This window comes from Equus przewalskii, chromosome 15, assembly GCF_037783145.1.
Source record: "Equus przewalskii isolate Varuska chromosome 15, EquPr2, whole genome shotgun sequence".
In the NCBI taxonomy this organism is placed as follows: Eukaryota; Metazoa; Chordata; class Mammalia; order Perissodactyla; family Equidae; genus Equus; species Equus przewalskii.
In genome coordinates this window covers 46,046,781-46,071,250 of record NC_091845.1, presented here as the reverse complement: position 1 = coordinate 46,071,250, position 24,470 = coordinate 46,046,781, and the positions used below count along the sequence as shown (strand labels likewise).

The 24,470-nt window shown below is 43.0% G+C and overlaps 2 protein-coding genes across 9 annotated transcripts in view; one reads left to right on the top strand and one right to left on the bottom strand.

Moving 5' to 3' along the window:
* Window positions 1-9,296, top strand: part of CTNNB1 (catenin beta 1) — a 37,471-nt gene extending 28,175 nt beyond the window's left edge. The window contains exons 8-16 of one of the 3 annotated variants that reach the window (XM_070575803.1): window positions 2,002-2,105; window positions 2,184-2,522; window positions 2,786-2,944; window positions 4,697-4,816; window positions 5,448-5,598; window positions 5,692-5,813; window positions 6,908-6,968; window positions 8,012-8,232; window positions 8,697-9,296. In XM_070575803.1, coding sequence (XP_070431904.1) covers window positions 2,002-2,105; window positions 2,184-2,522; window positions 2,786-2,944; window positions 4,697-4,816; window positions 5,448-5,598; window positions 5,692-5,813; window positions 6,908-6,968; window positions 8,012-8,220 — 1,265 coding nt within the window. In that variant the 3' untranslated portion in view covers window positions 8,221-8,232; window positions 8,697-9,296. Of the gene's footprint in view, window positions 1-2,001; window positions 2,106-2,183; window positions 2,523-2,785; window positions 2,945-4,696; window positions 4,817-5,447; window positions 5,599-5,691; window positions 5,814-6,907; window positions 6,969-8,011 lie in introns of all 3 variants that reach the window. The other 2 variants (XM_070575802.1, XM_070575801.1) reach the window with 2 other exon arrangements.
* A 5,407-nt stretch (window positions 9,297-14,703) lies between these two features.
* Window positions 14,704-24,470, bottom strand: part of ULK4 (unc-51 like kinase 4) — a 507,669-nt gene continuing 497,902 nt past the window's right edge. For 3 of the 6 annotated variants that reach the window (XR_011527046.1, XM_070575799.1, XM_070575800.1), the window contains 2 exons: window positions 17,886-17,971; window positions 14,704-14,903 (listed from right to left, as the gene is read on the bottom strand). Coding sequence is in view for 4 of the 6 variants with exons in the window: in XM_070575799.1 (XP_070431900.1) it covers window positions 14,840-14,903; window positions 17,886-17,971 (150 nt within the window). In the remaining 2 variants the exon portion in view is untranslated. The remainder of the gene's footprint in view (window positions 14,904-17,885; window positions 17,972-24,470) is intronic. The other 3 variants (XR_011527047.1, XM_070575797.1, XM_070575798.1) reach the window with 1 other exon arrangement.

Here is a 24,470-nt window from a genome sequence, read left to right as displayed (position 1 = left end):
TGCTGAAGAGAAAGTCTGTGTACTTAGTGAGTAATGGGATGAATAGCCTAGGATGAGGTTGATGAACTACGTAGGGCCATATCATGCAGGACTTCCTAGGCCCCTGTAAGATGTTTATTCATGCTTTATTACAGCTTTGGAACCATAGATGTAGAATATTTAGGTCAGTTTGGAATGCTAGGTAGGATCCAAATTCTGAAGGAATCCTTAAGATTATGCTAAATAATTTGACCTTTATCTTATAGACAATGAGAAGCTATTGATGATTGTTGAGCAATGGCATAACATCCCAGTGGGGTGTTTGGAATATTAATACCCACATTGTATGACAGTTTGACCAAAGGCAAGCAGACCAGGCCACTGAGATGTGTTACAGGCTTCCAGGAATGAAATAGTTTGGTATTAAAAATAATACAGCAAAGGATGAATGTTTGAGACTTCTGAAAGAATTTGTAGAATGTAATAACGTAGAGGCTAAAGGTGCAACCAAAAGTTGTTCGTGGTGGGGAGAATATTGGTACCATGAAGATAAATGGAACTACCAGCATGGATTGTTTAATTTTTGGAACAAGATAATTTAAGAAGCTGATAACATGCAAAGTGAGTAAAGGGTCAGTAGGTAACTGGAAACGTATGGTATTGGAATTCAGGGAAAGACTAGTCTAGAGGTTGGGGAGTTGCCCTCTTAGTGTTTAGGGGTAGGGGCTGCAGGGAAGTGAGGTGGGAGGGGTGCCTCAAAGTCATCTGCATGGGATTTGTACCCTAGACCTGCTGAATCAGAACGTGTGTTTTTAGAAGTCTCTACTGACTATTCTGATGGGCATCTGGAGTTAAGATCCACTCTCTTAGAGTTAATAGTCATAGTAGAGGAAGAGAATGAGAATGAAATCTGTGAGGGAGATAAGGTAGAGGCGAATCTAGCCATTTAACAAATACTGAGTATCAGCCTTGTGCAGGTCACTCTATTAGTAGCTGGAGCTACTATGAGGAAAGAACCAGATAGGGATGATCTTTGTCTTGTATGGGAGATAGACTTAATTATAGTTGTGGTAAGTGCTATGACAGAACAGTACAGGGTGCCATGAGAATTATAGCAAGTAGATCTAACCTAATTGGGGAAATAAAACAGACTTGAAAAATGAACAAGGAGACAAGGGAAGGTATCTCTTGTGGCATTCAGAAGTGATCTCAGTAGGAGAGAGATGGCTGAAGTTAAGCCAGTAGACGGGGAATTGAGCTTCCATTTAGACTTCTCTGCCAGTGTAAATGTCCTTTATTAGGGTCCTAAATGATGGAAGGTTGTGAACTTTTGGAGCACATGTTTTGGAGTCAGTACCTTTTATACAGTCCTTGACAGTAAGCGTTCCAGTGCCTTCTTGTTGGATTGTTTTTACTACCCCAGGAGTTCACATAGCTCCTTCAAGTCTTTGCTCAGTTGTCACCTTCACACTGAGATGACCAAATTATCCTACATAAAATTGTAGCCCCCTCCCTTACCTTTTGTTATTTTTTTCTGTAGCACTTAACACCATCTGACATACCATATAGTTTTAGTTTATTAATTGTATATTTGTTTATTGTCTGCCTCCAATTAGATCATGAGCTCTATAAGGGTAGGGGTATTAGAATATTTTGGTCACTGGTATAGCTCCAACTCAAAACAGGGCCTGGTATTGAATAAATATTTTTTAAATGATTGAATGGATGAAAGCAAATAAGTAATAGGAATATTACCTACAGGGGGACAGTGGAGTTGAAGGCTTTTTCCACATAGAGAAGGAACAACAGATATTTGACAGAAGTTGTCACTAGTTGAGGTGAAATGGAAAAGAAAGGGAAACTGATCAGTATCCTAGAAAATGAAAGGAAATGAAGGACTTAGATGGAGGCAGTAAGCCTTAGCAATAAAGAGGGACACCCTCTAAGACTAGAAAAGACACCTAGAGCTTATAGGAATTGATAGCTAATGGCCATTGCCTTAGATCTTTTTTAATTTTCTAGGTGGAATGCAAGCTTTAGGACTTCACCTGACAGATCCAAGTCAGCGTCTTGTTCAGAACTGTCTTTGGACTCTTAGGAATCTTTCAGATGCTGCAACTAAACAGGTAAATTCTTATCACCAGGTGCCTTGGTGATAAGAGTCAAGAAGAATATGTACTGAGCATCTGTTTTTATCTCCATAGGAAGGGATGGAAGGTCTTCTTGGGACCCTTGTTCAGCTTCTGGGCTCAGATGATATAAATGTGGTGACCTGTGCAGCTGGAATTCTTTCTAATCTCACTTGCAATAATTATAAGAACAAGATGATGGTGTGCCAAGTGGGTGGTATAGAGGCTCTTGTGCGTACTGTTCTTCGTGCTGGTGACAGGGAGGACATCACTGAGCCTGCCATCTGTGCTCTTCGTCATCTGACCAGCCGACACCAGGAAGCAGAGATGGCTCAGAATGCTGTTCGCCTTCACTATGGACTACCAGTTGTGGTTAAACTCCTACATCCACCATCCCACTGGCCTCTGATAAAGGTAAATTTTCAGCTAAAGTAGAAGGTTGTAGAATTAAAAATAACCACCTCTAACTATTAAATGGCCATCTAGGCATAAGGGATTGATAAGTAGGAATTGTATTTCTTAGTAAATAGGAAGTATGGCTGGGATTCCAAAGTGTTTGTCTAGTCAGTTCTACTTTGAAGTGATACCAGTAGATTCAATGTGGTTGGAATTTTAGGCTAAGAAAATGATTTTGTTGAGTTGTATGCCAGTCCTTTATTCTTCTTTCTTATCTACAGGCGACTGTTGGATTGATTCGAAATCTTGCCCTTTGTCCAGCGAATCATGCACCGTTGCGTGAGCAGGGTGCCATTCCACGACTAGTTCAGTTGCTGGTTCGTGCACATCAGGACACCCAGCGCCGTACATCTATGGGTGGAACCCAGCAGCAGTTTGTGGTAGATAAATCTTAGTAGTGACACCTGGCTTATATTTAAAAGGAATGCATAAATCCATAGGATCCTGAAGTTATTTGGTCATTGGCTCCCTCCATTCTCCTTCCTGCCTGAAGGGCTGCTTGCTAATGGCTAAAAAAACTAACATGTTTCTGTGGCTGCAGAAAAGATAAGGAATAATGTAGCCCCTAGAGACATTTCCTTTGACATGTTTGCATCATCAGTCTTACAAAGCGAGTTTGGGTTGCGATTTACTGCTGTGGGATTAGGCACTTCATACAATGTTCTCATTTAATCTGTAGAAAGACTCACCTCTTTAGGAAGTAGCAGAGCCATAATTTGAATCCAGAGTCCATCTGATTTCAGAGCCTCTTATCCCCACTACAATATAAGTTTTACCCATAAATATTTCAGTTACGCTTTACTGTCTCTTCCAGGAGTGGTTTAAACTATTTTCATGGACCTGAGAATCCCAACAAATTTCAAGAATAAGTACCTGCATTTCTGGAATCTTTACCCATAATCTCAGCCTAAGGCTTTGATGTCAAGTTTGTAGTCTTAAAATTAACTTCATTACAACTATCTAAAGACATTTCTGAGTCCTCCAAATTTAAGACTCAGACCTTCAAAGAGTTCTCTCTTAGTTAATTAGGTTACTTTAGAAAACAAAGATGGACCCTACTAGAACAGATTTTGGGAATCCCTTATTGCTAGTTGTTATGCATATGTACTCATGAGGGTTTCAGCTTTCTCCCCTCATTACTTTTGGTATTGGCCCATGTCTATGAGATGGCTTAATAGAATGCAAAGAGTACCTTTTATTTTAAATCTCTTCTCTAAGAAGAAAGGAGTTTTTGTGTCCTTATAAAAATCAAGTTGTTTATAAAAGTTGCTAAAAGGGGGCCAGCCCAGTGGCCTAGTGGTTGGGTTTGCATGCTCCGCTTCAGCGGCCCAGGGTTCCTGGGTTCGGATCCTGGGCACAGATCTACGCACCACTCATCAAGCCATGCTGTGGTGTCATCCCACGTACAAAAATAGAGGAAGACTGGCACAGATGAGCAAAAAGAGGAAGATTGGCAACAGATGTTAGCTCAGGGCCAGTCTTCCTCGCCAAAAAAAAAAAGTTGCTAAAAGTAGTAGAATCATAACCTTTTTTAAAACTCAGAAACGGGGAAAGCAGATAGTTATTTATTTTTTGCAAAAGCTCACTTCCTTTTTTCATACAGGCTCTCAGTTGAATAGTCTTGGAGGGGTGAGGAGTGGATTTTCTCCTAGCAGTTCAGTAGAGTTTTAGCAGTTGGTGATAAAACTTTAAGTTTTCACTGCATATATATAGATGTATAGAATAGGGGGAACATATGAAAGAAAAACATTGATGTGGTCTAAGCATTACTTTCCCATCTTTGTGTATGTTTTCTTTATATATCCCTTTTACCCAGCTTGGTTGGTGCCCTCACTGTAAGAAAGTTGTCTTTGGGATTTAGAGGTATATCGAAGCTGTAATTCACTGTGCACAGCACTGTGTACGGGGGAGGGATGCTGCTTGGAATTAGTGCTGCCATGAAGCCCCCTTTCAGTGACATTCAACTTAATGGAATCTTCCTTCATTCCTGAACTAATTGCAAATTCTGGGGAATTTGGGTATATAATGTGAATAACTAGTCTAGTAATTGCTATTCAGAACAGAAAGCCTTTCAGGTTTGTAAACTTTACAAAGGGGAATGCCCTGTTTGTTAACCGTGTTTCTTTTGGTAGGAGGGGGTCCGCATGGAAGAAATAGTGGAAGGTTGTACCGGAGCCCTTCACATCCTAGCTCGGGATGTTCACAACCGAATTGTAATCAGAGGACTAAATACCATTCCATTGTTTGTGCAGGTATGTTGGTTTTAAGTGAGGTGTTAGATTTTATGTGTCCATAATATTTCAGGATTTTAATGACAAGCAGAATTTCAGAAAATTAGGGGCCAAAATAGGTGCACCAACATTTAATTTTTCATCTACTATCACCATTTATAAAATGACAACACTGCCCATGCCCCCACCAAAGTACAAAAAATAGAATCTCAATGTGTAGTGTCCTTTAAGTTGAATACATTTAATTTTATGAAACTTCCCTTCAATTTTCTTGGGCAGTAGGAGAAACACTGGGAGTAGAGCCTTAAAAATGAGGGTGCAGACTTTACTTTTCCGGGTGCTCAGTTTTGGAGGGGGGAGTGCTGGTCTGAGCTGCCAGAGCACAGGCTTCCAACCACCTCTGCGTTTTCCAAATCTTAGCTCGACTAAAACTGTCTGAAGAAAGGGTTTATAGCTAAAAATATTCCACAACACCAGTTGCTCCAGAGCATTAAAAACCCTAGAACATAAATTTTAGAGAATATGATTTTAATACAAGTAGTGCGAATGCTGCTTACACTCTGAAGTGGGAATGTTTGCATCACAGTGGGGTGCTTGCCATGTTCTGACTTCAGATTTAATTAGGTTTTATTTCTGTGTGTTTTCTCCTTAGCTACTTTATTCTCCCATTGAAAATATCCAAAGAGTAGCTGCAGGGGTCCTCTGTGAACTTGCTCAGGACAAAGAGGCTGCAGAAGCTATTGAAGCTGAGGGAGCCACAGCTCCTCTGACAGAATTACTTCATTCTAGGAATGAAGGTGTGGGTAAGTAGAAAAGGAACCAGAGCCTTTAGCTTGGTGTTTATAGCGAAGCCTCAGCTTTTCCTCAAGGGCCATTTTTTCCCCATCCTCTCCCAGCAACATATGCAGCTGCTGTTTTATTCCGAATGTCTGAGGACAAGCCACAGGATTATAAGAAACGGCTTTCAGTTGAGCTGACCAGTTCCCTCTTCAGAACGGAGCCAATGGCTTGGAATGAGGTAGGCAGTGTGAGCACGTTTATCTGGTAGTTTGCTAGAACAGGTAAGGCAGTGGTTTCCCCTCAAAAGAGGTTCCTTTGCACTATGTCCTTGGTTTGAATGTTCATCCTTCATGCTGTCTTAGCAACTGCTGTGAGGAAGAACTATAGCTTTAAACAGCCTGTTGAGAACAAACAAGTTATGTTGCTTAACATTAGAATTTATAAGGGAGATAGAGGAAAAAGTTACTGGGTTTAACAATATTTTTCAATAGGGTGTAAGGAAAGAGGCAATGTAGGTGGAAGTCAATTTATCGATACTTTTCTTTTTAAAAAATGCTGTTTTTCATCTGCTTTTCTGGTTGAACTTCTATGCATTTGTCTTCAGTATTTGTCCTCAGTACAGAGTTGTTCAGTGAAACATTTGAACCACCCTGAAAGTTTATTCAATTACGGGACATACATACAGTGCATTATATTTGTTGAATGAGTGGAAAGTGATCCTATATATTGTTAGGTGGGGAAATAAAAAGCAGATTGCCAAAGAGTGAGGAATGTGTTAGTTGGATTTTTAATAGGCAATCTTAACATGTTCTAACTTGAGCTCTGAACTTTCCTACCCACCCCTTCCGCAAACCTGTTCCTTTCATAGTCTTCTCCATCTCACTTAATGGCAAGTTCGTCCTTCTAGCTGCTCAGGCTAAAAATCTTCTTTCCTATAACATACCCTGTTTGTAGCATCTCCTGTTTGGGCTAGACATTTTGCCTGTTTTGTTTACAGTTGTATCTCTAGCACCTAGAACAGTACTCTGGCACATAGTAAGCACTTTATGTATATTTGCTGAAAGAATAAAGTAGTGACTACTTTTAATACTATGTGCAATGAGAAAACATGTTTCTCTATCAGTGGTTAATCTTTGAGGGGTGGAGTTTGAAGTATTTCTGTATTGTATACTAATGTATTTTGAAGTAATTCTGTATTTTCTAAGTATTTCTACGGTCTTTGAGTCTTTTGTTCCTTTCGTAATCTGAAAATAAAGTATACTCTGTAATATTTTGAAAACATACTTAAGTTGAGAATTTTCATTTTTCTTTACATTGTACCTGTTTATCTAGACTGCTGATCTTGGACTTGATATTGGTGCCCAGGGAGAACCCCTTGGATATCGCCAGGATGGTATGTTTCTCATATTTGTCGATTAATTCCAGGTCAAGCTACAGTTCCAAAGCCTTATCAAAAGAGCTGGTTTGCTCATCTGGGAAACCACTGTTGGCAGGAATGTAGTGGCAGCAATTAAAGGCAATTCTTAAATTCAGAGTCAGCAACAGTATCTTTAATGGAACATAGGGAATTCTGAGCCACACACCGAGTAAGGAACAGGATCACACCAACAAATATGTGTCACTAGTGCCAGGCCTCTGTAGTGCAGGATGTTAGAAGTTGCCTGGCTTTTTATTCCCTTTTTTTTGGTCAGAAAATCCATAATACCTGTGTCTACACCCCACCCAGGAAGTGAGAGTATGGGAAGCTTCTGTCCCCAAGCTCAGATCTTGGGTATTTATGTAGTTGCATTATCAGGGTTTTCTGAAAAATCTAATTCAGATTTGGGTAACAGAGATATGGAGCATGGGGTAAACCACTAACAGTTATAACTATTCATGTTAAATTTATAACCTTAACTGGTTTTTCCTAATTATTAAACCACTAAAGCTCATAAGGTTCTTCTTGACAGATAGATAAATCTCACCCCTTAAGATAAAACATGAAAAGGTTTAATTGGATACAGTATCTTGAGTTTTCTCACTACTTTTGTGGGTATCACCTGGACTTTTCAACAGATAGATTACATCTGCCAGACTTCCTTGTTATTGCCTTCATCTCCTACCCATGACTTCTCGATGCCTAGGTGGTCATACACAGTAGATTGCTGCTGCTCCTCCTCAGGAAACTTATGCCTCTGCCTGGGTAAATGCAAATGTTCAGGGGTAAACTGCTGATCTGCCTATGGTGGAAACAGACTTTGTCTGTTGTGGCCTTATGGGTAGCCTGGCACTGGATAATTACTTGGCTAAAGAAAGCTAGATGTTGAAGAGGCAAGAAAGCAGTGCTTTCTAATGAGTACACTGCCTTTGGATGCCCCTAACCTCAGTGTTAACTTTTATGTCTTTCTCCGCTTTCTCTCGCCTTTGACCATTTTGTCACCACCCCGACTCTTCTAGATCCCAGCTATCGTTCTTTTCACTCTGGTGGATACGGCCAGGATGCTTTGGGTATGGACCCCATGATGGAGCATGAGATGGGTGGCCACCACCCTGGTGCTGACTATCCAGTTGATGGGCTGCCAGATCTGGGGCATGCCCAGGACCTCATGGATGGGCTGCCTCCAGGTGACAGCAATCAGCTGGCCTGGTTTGATACTGACCTGTAAATCATCCTTTAGGTAAGAAGTTAAAAAAGCCAGTTTGGGTAAAATACTTTTACTCTGCCTACAGAACTTCAGAAAGACTTGGTTGGTAGGGTGGGAGTGGTTTAGGCCTATTTGTAAATCTGCCACAAAAACAGATACATACTTTGGAAGGAGATGTCTTGGAACATTTGAATGTTCTCAGATTTCTGGTTGTTACGTGGTCATGTGTGGAAGTTACTAACTTTAATGTTTTTTGCCACAGCTTTTGCAACTTAATACTCAAATGAGTAACATTTGCTGTTTTAAACATTAATAGCAGCCTTTCTCTCTTTATACAGCTGTATTGTCTGAACTTGCATTGTGATTGGCCTGTAGAGTTGCTGAGAGGGCTCGAGGGGTGGGCTGGTATCTCAGAAAGTGCCTGACACACTAACCAAGCTGAGTTTCCTATGGGAACAATTGAAGTAAACTTTTTGTTCTGGTCCTTTTTGGTCGAGGAGTAACAATACAAATGGATTTTGGGAGTGACTCAAGAAGTGAAGAATGCACAAGAATGGATCACAAGATGGAATTTATCAAACTCTAGCCTTGCTTGTTAAATTTTTTTTTTTAATATCTGTAATGGTACTGACTTTGCTTGCTTTGAAGTAGCTCTTTAATTTTTTTTGCAGTAACTGTTAGTTTTTTAAGTCTCTTGTAGTGTTAAGTTATAGTGAATACTGCTACAGCAATTTCTAATTTTTAAGAATTGAGTAATGGTGTAGAACACTAATTCATAATCACTCTAATTGTAATCTGAATAAAGTGTAACATTGTGTAGCCTTTTGTATAAAATAGACAAATAGAAATGGTCCAATTAGTTTCCTTTTTAATATGCTTAAAATAAGCAGGTGGATCTATTTCATGTTTTTGATCAAAAACTTTATTTGGGATATGTATGGGTAGGGTAAATCAGTAAGAGGTGTTATTTGGAACCTTGTTTTGGACAGTTTACCAGTTGCCTTTTATCCCAAAGTTGTTGTAACCTGCTGTGATACGATGCTTCAAGAGAAAATGCAGTTATAAAAATGGTTCAGAATTAAACTTTTAATTCATTCGATTGTGTCACCTTTTTTTCCTTGTTATTAATTAAATGGTTTGTGAGGGTAGTAAGCTTATTCAACTCAACTTCATCCTGAGGAAAACACATAGTGAAATAATTTAAGTTGTAATGATAGAGAGAGCTTTACCTCCAGATGGGATTGTCTGCCAGCTTTCTTTAGCACTTGGCTCTGGGTTAAATTGCACCAAAAAGTGTTTCATTCAGCCTTGACATTGTGATTGATTCTGAGCTTGTGTAAGAGGGGAGATTCCACCATCTTCAGCTCAAGGACACAGGCTTTAGAGCCTGTGGCCAAGACTCCTGCTTGGCCTCTTGCTGTGGTCATGTGTATAATTTTGCCCAGGTGACAAAAGGCCACCTCAGTTCAAAGGCATCTAGTCTTTGGGCTACAGAGACCAAAACTGAAGGCCAAATAGGCATCCCCCCACCCCAAATGCCATCAGATGGTTTCATTCCATTAAGGTGATAATGAAGAAGTAACTACCTGGATTTGGACTTCAAGCATCTTCACATAAGTGTGACTCATTTGGAGAGGGGAATTCTTTCAACTCCACTTTGAACTGATAATTAAGATGGTTTAAGTGTCAGTGTTTATCTGCACATAATCAGAGAGAACCAGACTTCTTTCACACCATCTGCCAGGTGATCCTGTGATCCTGGTGGTAGGTCTGACAAGCTTAGTTCATCCTTTAGGGCAGAGTTAGTAGACCTGTTAAGACTTGTGTTTTGGTCTTTAAAAACAGTAAAAGAAGTGTTCTGTGCTTAGGGAGAGCTGATTCTGATTTACTGTGTATTTTTATTTTATTAAGATCATAATTACTAGATACATACATATTCACTTCCTTTTTGTTGAATATCAGCTTCATCTGGGAAAGACCTTTTGTGAAAGCCTGAAATTCTTCACTGTGGTCTAAAATGTAATTGGGATTGGAGAGGAAACCTGTGCCCACCTGCCGAGGTAGTAGGTCTCAGGTACTGCCGCCAGTGCAGGACAGACAGAACCAAGCCAGTAGTGCAAGAAGCTTAACATAAGCAACCACAGCAGGGTGTTTCATTTAAAGAAAAGAACTTTTAAAACCAGAAAACATTTTCAGAGCTTTGCCTAAAATCAGTTTTGAAGTTCCATTTAAAAACTTAATATGAAAGTTAATCTGATTCAACAAGGTGGTTCTGCATTGTACTTAAAAAGTACAAAGGGCCAAGAATAACCAAGACATTTGTGAAGAATGAGAGTGGAAGACTTGCCTGCCAGCTGTCAGGGCCTGACTAGAGGTAGTTAACACTGTTACTGGCATAGGGATGGAAACAGACGAAGGTGTAGACGACGGACATTACTATAGAGGTAGCACTGGAGGTCAGTGTGAAACTGAGGGACTTTTTAGTAAAGGTGAGGAACAATTGACCAGCTATTTGGATAAAACTGAAATTAATGCAGAAAAAAGTCCATGACCAACAAAAATCAAAATTTTAAATTAATGATTTTTCTTTTGCCTCAAGCTCTAGTATGGCTTGCTGTAGGGCACTGTGTGACAGCCCACACTGGAAGCCCATGTGTCCAATGATCACTTTATTCATACAAGAGAATGGCCATACTGCAGTAAAAAACTACAGCTTTACATAATTAATAGTATATCTCAAATATACTATCAAACAAAAGCAAGTCACAAATGCATGCTGTAGGACTTCACTGATCCCAAAACAGCGCAAACTATTTTAAAGAAATCATCCTTGGATGGTAAAACTAAGAAGCAAGGAGGTGATTAGATCATTACAAAAATCAGAATAGTGGTCACCTGGGAACAGAGGTGCATAGGACATTTGATCCCATTGCAGTCACCACCACTGAGCTAAAGAAAAGCTTTTCCATGTTGGAGCAAATGTTCTAGACATGAGGCTTTGATCTGATAATCTGAATCCTTGACAGTGAAAGAACTTGAGATAAATGTGTTCTTTAATTCTTGTTTTGATTAATAAACACAGAAGATCTGAATTGTGCTCTTTGGTGTGTAAAGCAAAGAGAGCCAAGTCGATCGACTGTTTTGTTCTGGCAGGTGAGAATCTAACTGCTTTTCCTTCCCTTGAGTGAATCAACCACCAAATGCAATTACAAAATGATAGGGGGAATGAGAATGGGACTGAAAAGGTCGTGCTTCCTTTTTCTTAGCCATCAGCATCCTATGTGGAGTCCCTTCCACCTCCCCACCCCACGAGACTCTAGTAAGCTAGAGGGAGGTGATAGGCTGCCTCTACCACCTCCACATCAAGCCCCCGATAAAGAGGCCAGAAGCAGGATTTAAAAGGCCAGTTGTTTTCCTTCCAGGTTACATCAGGACTCCCCACCTCCCTGGTCCTTATTCTAGGCCATGGTTTTTTGCTTCTTGTTCCCACACTTCCCTCCTTTCAGCCCCATGGACGCTGGAGGCTTTGGGGGCTTCTTAAACTTTGGCTAGTCTTGTCCCCACCCCACTCCAGAGCTCTCCCACGGGGCCAACCCCATTTCTTTGGGCTTTTGTAGCTTCCTTCCTTCCCCTCTTTCCTATTAGTTCCTTCCCCAGGCCCTGCATATATCCATATATCAGAGATTTCTACATAGTTTTCTGTTGCTAGTGGAGGGAGGAAAAAGGGAATCTTGCTTCAAGTGGAAGCAGGAAAGACCCAGTTCCTCCTTTCACTCACCTTAGACAGGAGCCTCAGCCACCAGAGCCCACAGGGATATGCATGCCCTGCATTCACAGAATTGACCTGGGAACCTCATGCGGTAATATGGGAAACATGAAGAGCTAGACAAGTGCAAAGAACCATCAGACAGTAAATTCTGTTGCTGCATCCTACAGACCCACCTCCTTATCTGCCCCAGATGATTGTCAGTTCCTCTCAGAACACCTGTGGCCAGAGTCACCCCAAATGGCGCTTCACAGGGACAGCTTACTGGGCACCTACTCTCAAGCTGGAAGTTAAGGCAAGGTCTTGAAGTTTGGGCCTGCTATTAGTGGAGGGAAGGAAAGAAGGTAGCCCTGTGTAGCCACTCCCCTGGTCCTCCCCTTCCCTCTAATGCTCTTGCTGCCTTCCACCTCTGCAACTTCAGTGATACCGTCCCTGGAGAGGCTCAGTCAGTGGGTTGTAGCCAGTTAGCAAATAGCTGAAGCTTGGAGGTGGTGGGCAGGGGAGGGGCCAGTAGGCGAGTGCCCGGGTCTGGCCCCGTGCCACTGCAAGAATCCTGAGATCTCCGATGGGGGGCCAGGGCCCAGCTCCTCTCAGAATTGGAGCCAGCCTGGGAAGCCAATATGAGGGTTTGGGCCTCTAGCATGGGGAGGGCAGGGAAGGGTTATCACCCTCAGCTGCCTCCTACCCACTCAGCCAGCTTGCTCGTGTCCAAGCCTCTTAGCTTACTGGGACTGGGGCTGCTGCTTTCCATTTGGCACCTTTGTGAGAATGACAAAAAGGATCCCTTAACTCCAGGAGGACAGCCTCACACCGGGGTGCAGGCTTGGCATAGGCTGGCTTTAGTGCCCTGGCACCCTGGACTGAGCACCCTTGAGGGCAGTAGCCCTGCTTAGGACCATATCATCTCCTTGCCCTTTGCCTACTCAGCCCTTCCTCAGACAGTGCTGTGGATCTCAGGGCCAGGAATGGTCCACTCAACAAAATGGTTCTAGAATGTTAAAACCTTCCCATTTTACCTTGAACAACAAAGACTCCTCCCTGCTCAATTGAAAAGGGGAAAGAAGAATCTTCCACTGTTCTGAAATACCTTCTGGGAGGACTCCAGGCAGGCCCAAAATTCTAGAGTGGTTCCCCAAGAAGTGAATAAAGGGAGAGAACAGATTTCCTGGGAAAGCAGGGAGACCTGGGCCTGTTCCTGGACCCAGCAGGCCAAGCCAACAAGCTGAAGGCTAAGCCTCTGGCTGCTCCATTGGTTACTCTCCCCCGACCCCACTGGAGCACAGGCAGATCCACCCAGGCCAGGGCCCCAAGAGGGCAGAGTCTGGTGATGGGAACGATGCCCAGCAGGATTTAACACGGGGGTCTTCTCATCAGGGGCAGTAAGGAGGCTATGAGAGATCAAATGAAACTGCCTGCTTCTGGGTGGGACACCCTCCTATACCCCAACTATTTACAGCTCAAGCTCTGGACATCACTGTGGGACACACTGGCTATGGAGTCAGAGTCCCGAGTTGAACTGAGCAAGTAGACTGGCTCCTCTGAGCCTGTTTTCTCATCTAAGAAATGAAGCTAAGAAGGCCTGCTTTGCAGGTTGTGATTAAGGTAACTGACATACATGCCTTTCATAGAGTTGGGCACAGAGCTGCTGTCTTCATTATAAAGCCAAACGGAAGTTGGCAAACTACCCAGATTCCTGTGGCAGGCAAAGTGGGGCTGTTGGTGATGGCATGACCAGCTTCTCGTGATGCCATAGATGGGGCCACCTGTGCGACCACATGGGTGCCACTTCTGCTTGTTCCACCTGCATGGTGGTGGCTGCTGCTGCTGCTTGGGACAAGGTCCCATCTGGGCTTTGGGCAATGTTTGTTATGGGGCAAATCCCCTCTCCTAGAGAAGCAGAGAGCACTGGGGCCAGGAGAGGGGGAGCAGCTATTGATTAGCCCTTTCATTTTGTAGATGGGGAAACTGAGGCCCCAAAGAGGCCAAGGAATGGAATGGCCTCAACTTGCCCAGCTGGTTCCAGCTGCCCAGGACCCACCCTATCTTCCACTCCAGATTTAAGAATAAGCCTGTCTCAGTACAACAGTCCCTTTACCTTTCTACAGTGTCTACCAAATACTTTCATGGGCTTGACCCTTACATAGGAGGTTCTAAAGGTATATGTGTGAGGGAACATAAGAAGCAGCTGGAAAGGTTGTAAGGATATAATGGGGTAATTGCTGGAAATTGGGGAGATGATTCTACTTTGATACTGCCATCCCATCTAGATGGGCAGACCTTCAAGGAAGCCAGCGTTTTGCATTCCCTCACACAAACTTAACTACCTGTGCCTGTTAGTGGAGTCTTGCCCAGTCCTCCCTAGGATTCTTGGAATCAGTTTGTTCCTGAAATGAAGAAATGCAGGCAGGTAAAAGTGGGAGGAAGAGGCAAAAACTAGCTTCCAAAGCTCGCTCTGGAGCCGCAGCTGGGAGAGCGTTCATACCTAGTCCCGCCTTGTAAAACTTCGGAGGAGAGACAAACGTTTACAGGTGCCATCAGGCTGAGGACTGCAGTTTCTCATCCAGTTGATTAGCACAGGCTGTAGAGGAGCCCTGTCTGGTCCACACAGAGAGGAAAGAACAGTCTGAGAACAGCTAGCAAACCTGGGGTTTCTGGCTGTATCCCACAGGAACCCAGGAGGTCTATTGTGAGTTGGTTTTCTAGGGTCCAGAGCTAATGAGAACACATCAGCCAGAAGGTTCTGGGTTCAGCTGACTTTATTAGGCCCCAATACAGCTGTAGGTGGCCATGTGGCAAATGTGCTTGGGAGCTGACCTTGCCTGTGTAGCCAAGGGTTGGTGCCGTAGGGCAGGCTTATGCCAAGTGCCTTCTTGCCTAGTGTCCAACAGCTTGGAGGATTTCCAGGGCCAAGGAAGCCACAGCACTGTCAGCAGACGAACTGTGAGAAAAACCAGAGTAGAAATACTTAGACATCTCCAGGATATAAATGCCCCCTCTTTCAAAGGGGCTGGCCTCTCTTGCATCCAAATATCTGATCGACCAGCTGCTTCCTAGAGCTGCCCCTGCACGTGATCTTGAGAAACAGAAACAGGATTCCCAGTGGGGCTCAGAACTGGCCATGCCTGCACTCTTGAGCTAGGTCTGAGCTCCTGGCCACCACTCCACGTCTGAACCACCTTGGGCAGGTGCACTGACGCTGAGCTGTAAAGGCAAGCCAGCAGCCAGACCCTTCCCGGGTCCTGCATTGGGCCTACCTGCAGATGACTTGTGTGAAACGGCAAAGATCCCAGATCCGCTCTAAACATTGACTCCCTGTTCCATGTTGCCACTTCCTGGCCAATCAGCCAGAGCTTTGGGTTTCTTACTCTAATAGGTGTGGATGTGCAATTAAGAGCTTAAAATGGAAATTTTGTTACTGGGGCAAATTGTTTGAGACACATTTAAACCTGTGCCTTAACAACTGTTAGCAAAAAAAGAATGACACATAGCAGTGTGCCTTGAAGTATAAAATTAGCTTGTGGCACACTCCTGACTACACAGAAATAGAGCTGTTGCCAAATAACCAAATGGGGAGGCTGCATAAAAGAGGTGGGTCGCAGTGGAACAGGGCTGCGGTCGCGAGATGCTGCCACGCATTCCTGCTCTGCGCATCAAAGGTCCCGAGGGACGGCAGGAATGTGTTTGAACTTGGCCTGCTCCTGGCTGATTCCAGGCGACTCTGGTGGAGTTCATGCTACCCACCCTGCCCACCAGAGCAGCCCCAAAAGGCCCAGTGACTGGTAAAGAGGGCACACCAACCTCTGGCAGAGCCACATCAGAACCGAGAACACAGCCATCCACTCAGTCTTGGTCAACATCAGAAAACCTTTTCTTGTTGGGCCACCTGAACAAGCCCAAACAAGACAACTTCAGAACAACCACCTCCCCACCCAGACGAGATCTGTCTGGGATAGACATTTTAGTTCCTGGAGCGTTGAGTGGGGTGCAGAAGAGGCCAGCAGCCAGCAGCTTCACGGAGCACTGAGCCTTGTTTTGACGCATTAAGTCCAATTTTGGGTCCAGCTCTCCCAAACTGGTGCAGCATTAGGATGTGCTGGCTTTGGCCTAAAGGCAGACGGAGGACTCTGCCAGGTGAGGAGTCCCACAAAGGCAGGCACTGGAGAGGAAGGCTCTCAAGAGCTATCCACTAAGCTCCACTCCTCCCAGTGGCTCTCCCATTCCCTCCTCAGCACAAACCTGCTCAGAGTGGCTTCATCACAGCTGTTTACACAAGGCCAGGATCCCTGGGGATGGACATCACAGGCTTCTCACAAACCAGTCTAGCAAAAGACCTGTGGCCCAGCCCATGGAATCACTGTCCACGCCTTATTCCACAGGGGTTCACCAGGGGGATGAGGGGCCCTTCCCATCAAAGTCAGCCTGTCCTTTTCCTCGCCTCACGGGAACCATGGATAAGAAGCCATTTCTTTGGCTTAAACTAAAAAGGAAAGGGGGTGGGATAGGCCAGGAGATGGTGACCCCGTTCCCCACCCAGAATTAAATGCAAAATTAAATGCAAAAAGGCTGGTTGGAGCTGAGCCTTCACAGATTCACCTTCTCAGCAATTCCTTAACCATGTATCTTTCTTCAAATTAATACCAAACCCAAAACACCAGGAAGCAGATTTCACAGAACACTGTGGTTCTGAAAACAAACTACTAGGAAATGCCAGGCACCATTCCATCTCTTGCATACCCACAGAAGCCCATTACCCCTTAGGAAGTGTGGGCTTCTCCCTAGGGCGAGGAGAGCACGTGGGGCTCAGGGGACTGTGGCCACCACAAGCTCTGGCCACCTCCCTCAGCTCCGGGGGCAATGGCCTGAGGGAGGAGGGGTGACTGCATTCACTGAGTCATTAGTCAAACCTCTTGAACCCCCACCACATGCCGGACTCTGGTGCTGTCATACTCAGTGGACCATTACATGGCATCAGCTGACTAAACGATAGGCACCTGGGGGCAACTTTCTCCTTATCCTGTGCAATTTTTCTTTGGTCACTTGGCACTAATGTTTTTAATAAACTAAGACTTATATGCCCTACCCCCACCACCTCCGCCTCTTAATTCAGGGGTTGTTGGGGGGCGTGTCGGGTGCATGTCATTGTGGGATGAACCCTTCCTGTGGCCCTCACTCCACCAAGCATCAGCATCACTGTGGCGCTGGCTAGATGCCAGCTCCTATCTTCACAGTATGTAACACACTGCTGGGTGATGGGGCTGCCCTGGTCTCTGCACCTCACTTCTAGGACCTTCTAGACATACTAACTGCAGAGCTGAGGATTGGAAGGCTGACCTAACCTCACACTGTCAGATTCTGTGTCAAATAGTCTGTTCTGTAAGTCCCAACTGTTCCCTCTGAAGATCTGGCCAAGGAAGGCAGCCTGGTGCTGTCGAGTGGGCTGAGCTGTGGGTTCTGACCCCAGCTATGTCTGGGCCTCCAGACCATCTGCAAGGTGGTGGTAGTGATGCCTGTGGCCCACGCTGCTGATGGGGGCATGTGTGCAAAGGCTGGGTACTGCCTTTCTTAAAAGGTTCATCATATCTCCCATCTGGTGTCCCCTCCCACCTGATCATAATCCACTCCCCTCCCCCTTTCTCTTCTCTAGAGATGGGAATATTGCCTCCCCCATAAGGACTAAGACATTCTACTTTTCTTCTTCTCCTTGTTAACCCCACCACCACCTGCAAAGTGGGATTCCCATGGGGCAGAGGGGCAGAGTGGCCCTTCTCACACTGGGAGGGATCTCAGTAAGCAATGACAGGCTGGAAGGTGGTGGTTCCTGGTGTGTAGGGGGAATAGGGGGAGAGGAAGCAAGAAAGGAATGGGTGAGAGTGTTTGCTGAGCCCAAGTAGACAGCACTGCTCCTCCTGGGCCTACTTACCTACCAGCTGGGGCCAGCCACTCCAGAGCGCGCAGGAGGCTGCCCGCATTCTTGAGGCTCTCCAGGTGCTTCTCATTGGAGGTGATCTGCAAGGGAAGGAGAAGAAAGTGGTCGGCTGGCCCATCCCTGACTCACGCCCCATGGGATGGGCATCCTGAGTCTCAGGCTGTCTGTGGCATTGGGGTGTATGCCCTGAGCCCCACCCCCCAGGAGACTGCTGACCATGGGGATAAAGGCAGACAGCAGTGACCCTTGGGGGTAAGCATGAGGTTGTCCATTGGGGCTGGAGATGTGCCAGGTCATGATGGGGTGCCTCCTGTGAGTCCCTCAGGAGTGTCTGTGTTTGGAATCCTGAACTTTCCAAAGCAAATTATGAGTGAGTGAACTTTCCAGTTGTCAGGGCCTGGACCCTGTGGGTCCTTGCATCCGTGGGGCGCTGAGCCCAACACAACCTCTTCATATGGACAAAAGGATCATGATTCTGGGTGCCTGGTGATCCCAGGTGCCCAGGGAAGTGTGCCCTTGCTAACTGCCACAGTCCTGGGAGAAACTGGAAAAACACTCAGGCATCCAAGACTCTGCAGCACCTACATGCAGAATCATAAACTCAGGAAGGGCCTCGGATGGGTACTGACCCAGACTGGGCTTCCCGAGACCTCCTAAGTCAGCCTTGCCATAAAATGAGTCCATGTCCTGCGAGGCAGAGAAACGAGGGTTTTAGGAATGAACCTTGATTCTAGGACTAGACTTGCTCCTCTTAATTCACCACGCATGTCCTATTTTTGCCCTTTGTTATTTAAAAAATATTTTGTAAGAAACAGTTGTATGGCACTTTACATTTCAGAAGGCTCTGCAGGTTCCTGTACGTTTTCCCATTTATTCTTTTCAACAGCCTCACCTTGCAAAGTAAGCATGTGGTGTGTTTTACAGATGAGGGAACGGAGGCTTAGTGAGATTAAGGGGCCACTACAGCAGTATACATGGAGCCTTATCCTATCCCCACCATGAAGCTGGAACCAGGCTAGCTTCAGCTGACCCCAATGCTCAAGTGTTCTATGTCTTTCCACTTGATCATAGCAACCGACGCTGCATTATCATCTCTCTGGTTCTCAAGAAGAGGCTGAACATTTCTTAATCAATCACTCATGGTGATAGGAATGTCACAGGGGTAATTAAACTTTAACGTGGACTCTGAATTACGTGTGAACAAATTTCACCTCCACTGAGATCCTATCCCACTTACTGAGTGTGCCAGAGACCAGCTGCCAACTCAACTGCATCAGGTGTGATTTCTGCAAAGATTTGCATCTTAAAAGAGCTGCATGTAATTTTTTTCTGCAGTTACACCCAACTTGATGAGTTCAAAGGCTGCTGTTTGACAGTGTCAGCTGTAGTTCAATTATGTCTGAAGTAAGCACAAACTTATAATGAAGGGGTCTTTTCTTTTTTTTGAGGAAGATTAGCCCTGAGCTAACATCTGCCGCCAATCCTCCTCATTTTGCTGAGGAAGACTGGCCCTGAGCTAAGATCTGTGCCCATCTTCCTCTACTTTATATGTGGGACGCCTGCCACAGCATGGCTGGACAAGCAGTGTGTAGGTCCACACCCGCAATCCAAATCAGTGAACCCCGGGCTGCTGAAGCGGAATGTGCAAACTTAACCACTGCGCTACCAGGCCGGCCCCCTGAGGGGTCTTCAGTGAGGATTCCCACCTGATTTTTCTCAAAACTTGCCTCATACAGCTCAGTTGAGCTACATCCAGACTCACTGCCCCAACCAGCCTTACCAGGGGATCATGTGTAGAGACAAGATAATCACCCCACAAGTTGCAAAGAAATAACAAGACTATATTCACTCACAAGGTTGGTTAGAAGGTACAAATAGAAAAATAAAGTGAGAATTATGTGATCAAAGGAAGAGACCAAAATAGCATCATGTGCAGCTGACAGAGATGTAGGCATAAACAAAGCCAAAGGAATTAATTGAAAACGATGTGATTTGGCCACTTAACTGAACTCTAACAATAGCAACTGTTATCCTGTATATAAAGATGAGCTAATTAGAAAATAAAAATTAAAATAATATCAGTCAGAGGTTCTAGTTCTGGGTGAGACAGAGAAAACACACGCCACCCTTTCTCTCCCTCTGACTGCAACTATAAAACCTGAACAGAATGCACAGCACAGCTATTTGAGAACAATGAAAAGTAAACAGCAACAGGCAGATTGGGGAAGGACACTGAAGACTGGCGGAGAATTTTACCACTTCTTTCCCTCCAGTGTAGTTCAGCTTGAACTCAACAAATTCACACCCAGAAGTGAGCACTGTGGGGCAGAAGAGAGAGGGCAGAAGCCAGGGTTGAGGAATGGGAAAGAAAACTCCCAAGAGCTTAGAGGGAGTATATGCAACCCCTCAGGTTTTCCCCTTTCCTTTTCTTCAGTTCTCTTTTGCCCCAGGTCCCAGGAAATTCTGTGGTGGCAGTGGTGGCAGCAATAGCAACAGAAGCCTCCAGGCAAAACTTTTTCCTTTGTCTGTTCTCCCAATGTTTGGCCCAGATATGACAATTGTGGAAGTGAGCAGTTTATGGCTAGACAGAAAATGGGAGACTCAGGGAACCTGAAAGTATTAGGAAAATAATGAATAGAGAAGAGCTCAAGAAAGCAACCCCATAAAATTCTTTATGAACTCCTAGGCTCACCCTCAACCTATGCATGCATGGAACTAATCCACTTTGGCATAGCAAAAACTCAGAGAACTGAGCTAACAAACCTCTGCCAAGATCCCAGACTGACCCCCTGGAAGATGGACACACAAGATAGATCCAAATAACATTGCAAATGCTTTGAAACTGACCTGACATTGAAATCACAATTCCAACCTGCAGCCTGAACCTCACCAACATAACTGCTTGCTAAAACAAAAGTATCAACGTTCTCTGTAGGGTTTCAACAAGGCACAGTGTCTCAGAATGTAGTGTTTAAAATAGCCAGGATAAAATCCAAAATTGCTTGACATACAACCAACCATGAAAATCTCTACTCGCATGAGAAAAGACAATAAATAATAAGATGACACAGTGCTGGATTATCTAGCAAAGATTTTAAAGTGTTATAAAAATGCTAAAACAAACAATCACTAACACTCTCAAAACATGTATTAAAATAGAATGTAGGGGCCAGCCCTGTGGCCAAGTGGTTAAGTTCACACACACTGCTTCAGCGGCCCAGGGTTTCTCAGATTCGGATCCTGAGCACGGACATGGCACTACTCATCAGGCCATGTTGAGGCAGCGTCCCACATGCCACAGCTAGAGGGACCCACAACTAAAATATACAACTATGTACTGGGGGGATTTGGGGAGAAAAAGCAGAAAAAAAAATAGAATGTAACATTCTTGAAACAAGTATTAAAATAGGATAGAACATTGAAATAGAATGAAGTATTAGAATAGAATGTAAAAGAATAGAATATATAAAGGAGAATCAAGTGGAAATTTTAGAACTAACAATATAATAATACCAAAAATTTTTTTAAACCACACTGAATGGATCCATTAGCAAAATGGAATGAGGCAGTGAACTTGAAGATAGGTCAATAGTAATGATCCAGTCTCAGCAACAGAGAGAAAAAGGTTGAAAACACAAATGGACAGAGCCTCAGGGACCTGTGGGACAATAACAAAAAGTTTGTGTCATTGGAGTTTCAGAATGAGAGGACAAAGCATGAATGGGATGAAAAGGTATTTGAAGAAATTATAGCTAAAACTATTCCAAGTGTGATGACAGACACAAAGCTACTGATTCAAGAAGTTGAGAAAATCTCAAACAAGATAAACCCAAAGAATCCATACTCAAACACATCATAATCAAACTTGCTGAAGACAAAGAATCTTGAAAGCAGGCAGGAAAAAAAAGATGCATTACTTGTAGGAGAACAATGATTTGCATTACTGTGGATTTCTCATCACATTGAGGTCAGAAGAAAGAGACCCAACATTTTTGAAGTGCTAAAAGAAAAGTATTATCGGGACAGCCCTGGTGGCCTGGTGGTTAAGTTTTGTGTGCTCCACTTTGGTGGCCCAGGTTTGGTTCCCAGGTGCAGACCTAAACCACTCATCTGTGGCCATGCTGTGGTGACAGCTCACATACAAAAAGAGGAAGACTGGCAGCAGATGTTAGCTCAGGGCAAATCTTCCTTAGCAAAAAATAAGACAAGAAACAAAGGAAAAGAAAAAAGAATTATCAAACTAGAATTCTATATCTAGCAAAAATATTCAGGAGTTAAGGTAAAATAAAGACATTCTCAGATGAAGGAAAACTAATAGAAGCAGAACTGCTCTAAAAGAATTGCTAACGGAAGTTCTTCAGAGAGAAAGTAAATAATACCAGAAGGAACTTTGGAACATTAGGAATAAAGGAAGAGCAACAGAAATCATAAATATCTTGGTAAATATAACAGAATATTCTCTTTCTTTAAAATATGTTTGATGGTAGAAAAGCAAAAATATAATATTGTCTGGTGGGGTTTTCAATTTATGTAGACGTAATATATAAGACAAGTGGAACACAAAGGGGCAAGTCCAGAAGAACCTATAAAGTGGTAAGCTTTCTATATAACAATTGAAGTAGTAAAATATTGATTATAAGTAGACTGTGAAAAGTATTTTATAATCCCAATAGCAACCACTAAAAAGAACATACAAAGACACAGTAAACAACACAATAGGAAAAATGCAACACTAAAAATTGTTAAATAGCTTAAAAGAAGACAGGAAAGAAAAAAGCAAGAAAATAAAAACAGAGGGGATAAACAGAAATCAAATAAAAATGATATCCTAATATATCAAGAATTACATTAAATATAAACAATCTATATGCAGCAAAGAAAAGAGATTTTTTGAATGATTAAAAAAAAAAAAATGAACCAGGGGCTGGCCCCTTGCCCGAGTGGTTAAATTTGCGCACTCTGCGGCAGGCAGCCCAGTGTTTCATTGGTTTGAATCCTGGGTATGGACATGGCACTGCTCATCAAACCACATTGAGGCAGCGTCCCACATGCCACAACTAGAAGGACCCACAACAAAGAACATACAACTATGTACTGGGGGGCTTTGGGGAGAAAAAGGAAAAAAATAAAAATCTTTAAAAACAAACAAACAAAAAATAACTTCTTTTTTTAAAAAAATGAACCAACTATATACGGTCTACAAGAATCTTAATTCAAATATAGTGAGATAGGTTGGTTAAAAGTCAAAGGATGAAAAAAGATAGTATGCAAACATGAATAAAATAAAAAAAGCTAGAGTGGCTATATTAATATCAGGCAAAGTAGACCTCGGCACAAAGAAAATTACCAGGGATAAATAGGGACATAAGATAAAAGAGTTCTGTCACCAAGAAGATGTGTATACATCTAACAAGAGAAATTAAAAATACACAAAACAAAAACTGATACAACTGAAAGGAAAAACAGACAAATCCACAATTATAGGTGGAGACTTCAAAACTACTCTCACAGTAATAGATAGGATGAGTAGACAAAAAATCAGCAAGGATACAGAAGAGTTGAACAACACCATCAACCAAGTGGATCTCACTGACATTTGCAGAACACTAAATCAATCAACAATGGAATATACATTTTTCCCCAAGAATTCAGGGGAACTTTCACCAATGTATACAATATTCTGGGTCATAAATCAAATCTTAACTAATTTAAAAGAATTGAAACCATATAAATTATATTCTCCGATCATAATGGAATTAAACTAGAAATCAATAACAAAGAAAACAGGATTATCACCAATCATTTAGAAATTAAACAACACATTCCTAAATAACCCAGGGATCAAAGAGGACAGTCCAAGGTAAATTAGGAAATATTCTTAACTGAATGAAAATAACTATGCAATATACCAAAATCTGTGGAATGCAGCTACAGCAGTGTGTAAAGGGAAATTTATAGTAGTAAATACTTATATTAAAAAAGAAGAAAGGTCTCAAATTAATAACCCAAGTTTTCATGTAAGGAAACTAGAAAAAGAAGAGCAAAACAAACCAAAACCCACAGAAGGAAAAAAGAGCAGAAATCAAGAGTAATGTGATAAATGAAAGCCCAAATATGTCAATAATTACATTAAATGTAAATTTACCAAATACTTCAAGTAAAAGACTAAGATTTTCAAACTGGATTTAAACAAAATAAAACACAACACAACTGTATGCTGCTTACAAGAAACATACTTTAAATATAAGGTCACAGAACAGCTGAAGATTAAAGAATGGAAAAAGGTATGCTACACAAATGATAACCAAAGAAAGTTGGTGTAGCTAATATCAGACAAAGTAGATTTTAAGGCAATAATCATAACTAAAGATAAAGAGGGACATTTCATATATATTAAAAGATCAATTGACCAGCAAAATATACCAAGTCTGAATTCTAAATGTACCTAATAATAGCCTGAAAATACATAAACCAAAAAATAATAGAACCAAAATGAGAATTAGACAAATCCATAATTATGGTGTGATACTATTCAATCTCTTCAAGTGACATGCATACAAAAACCAGAAGGAACACAGA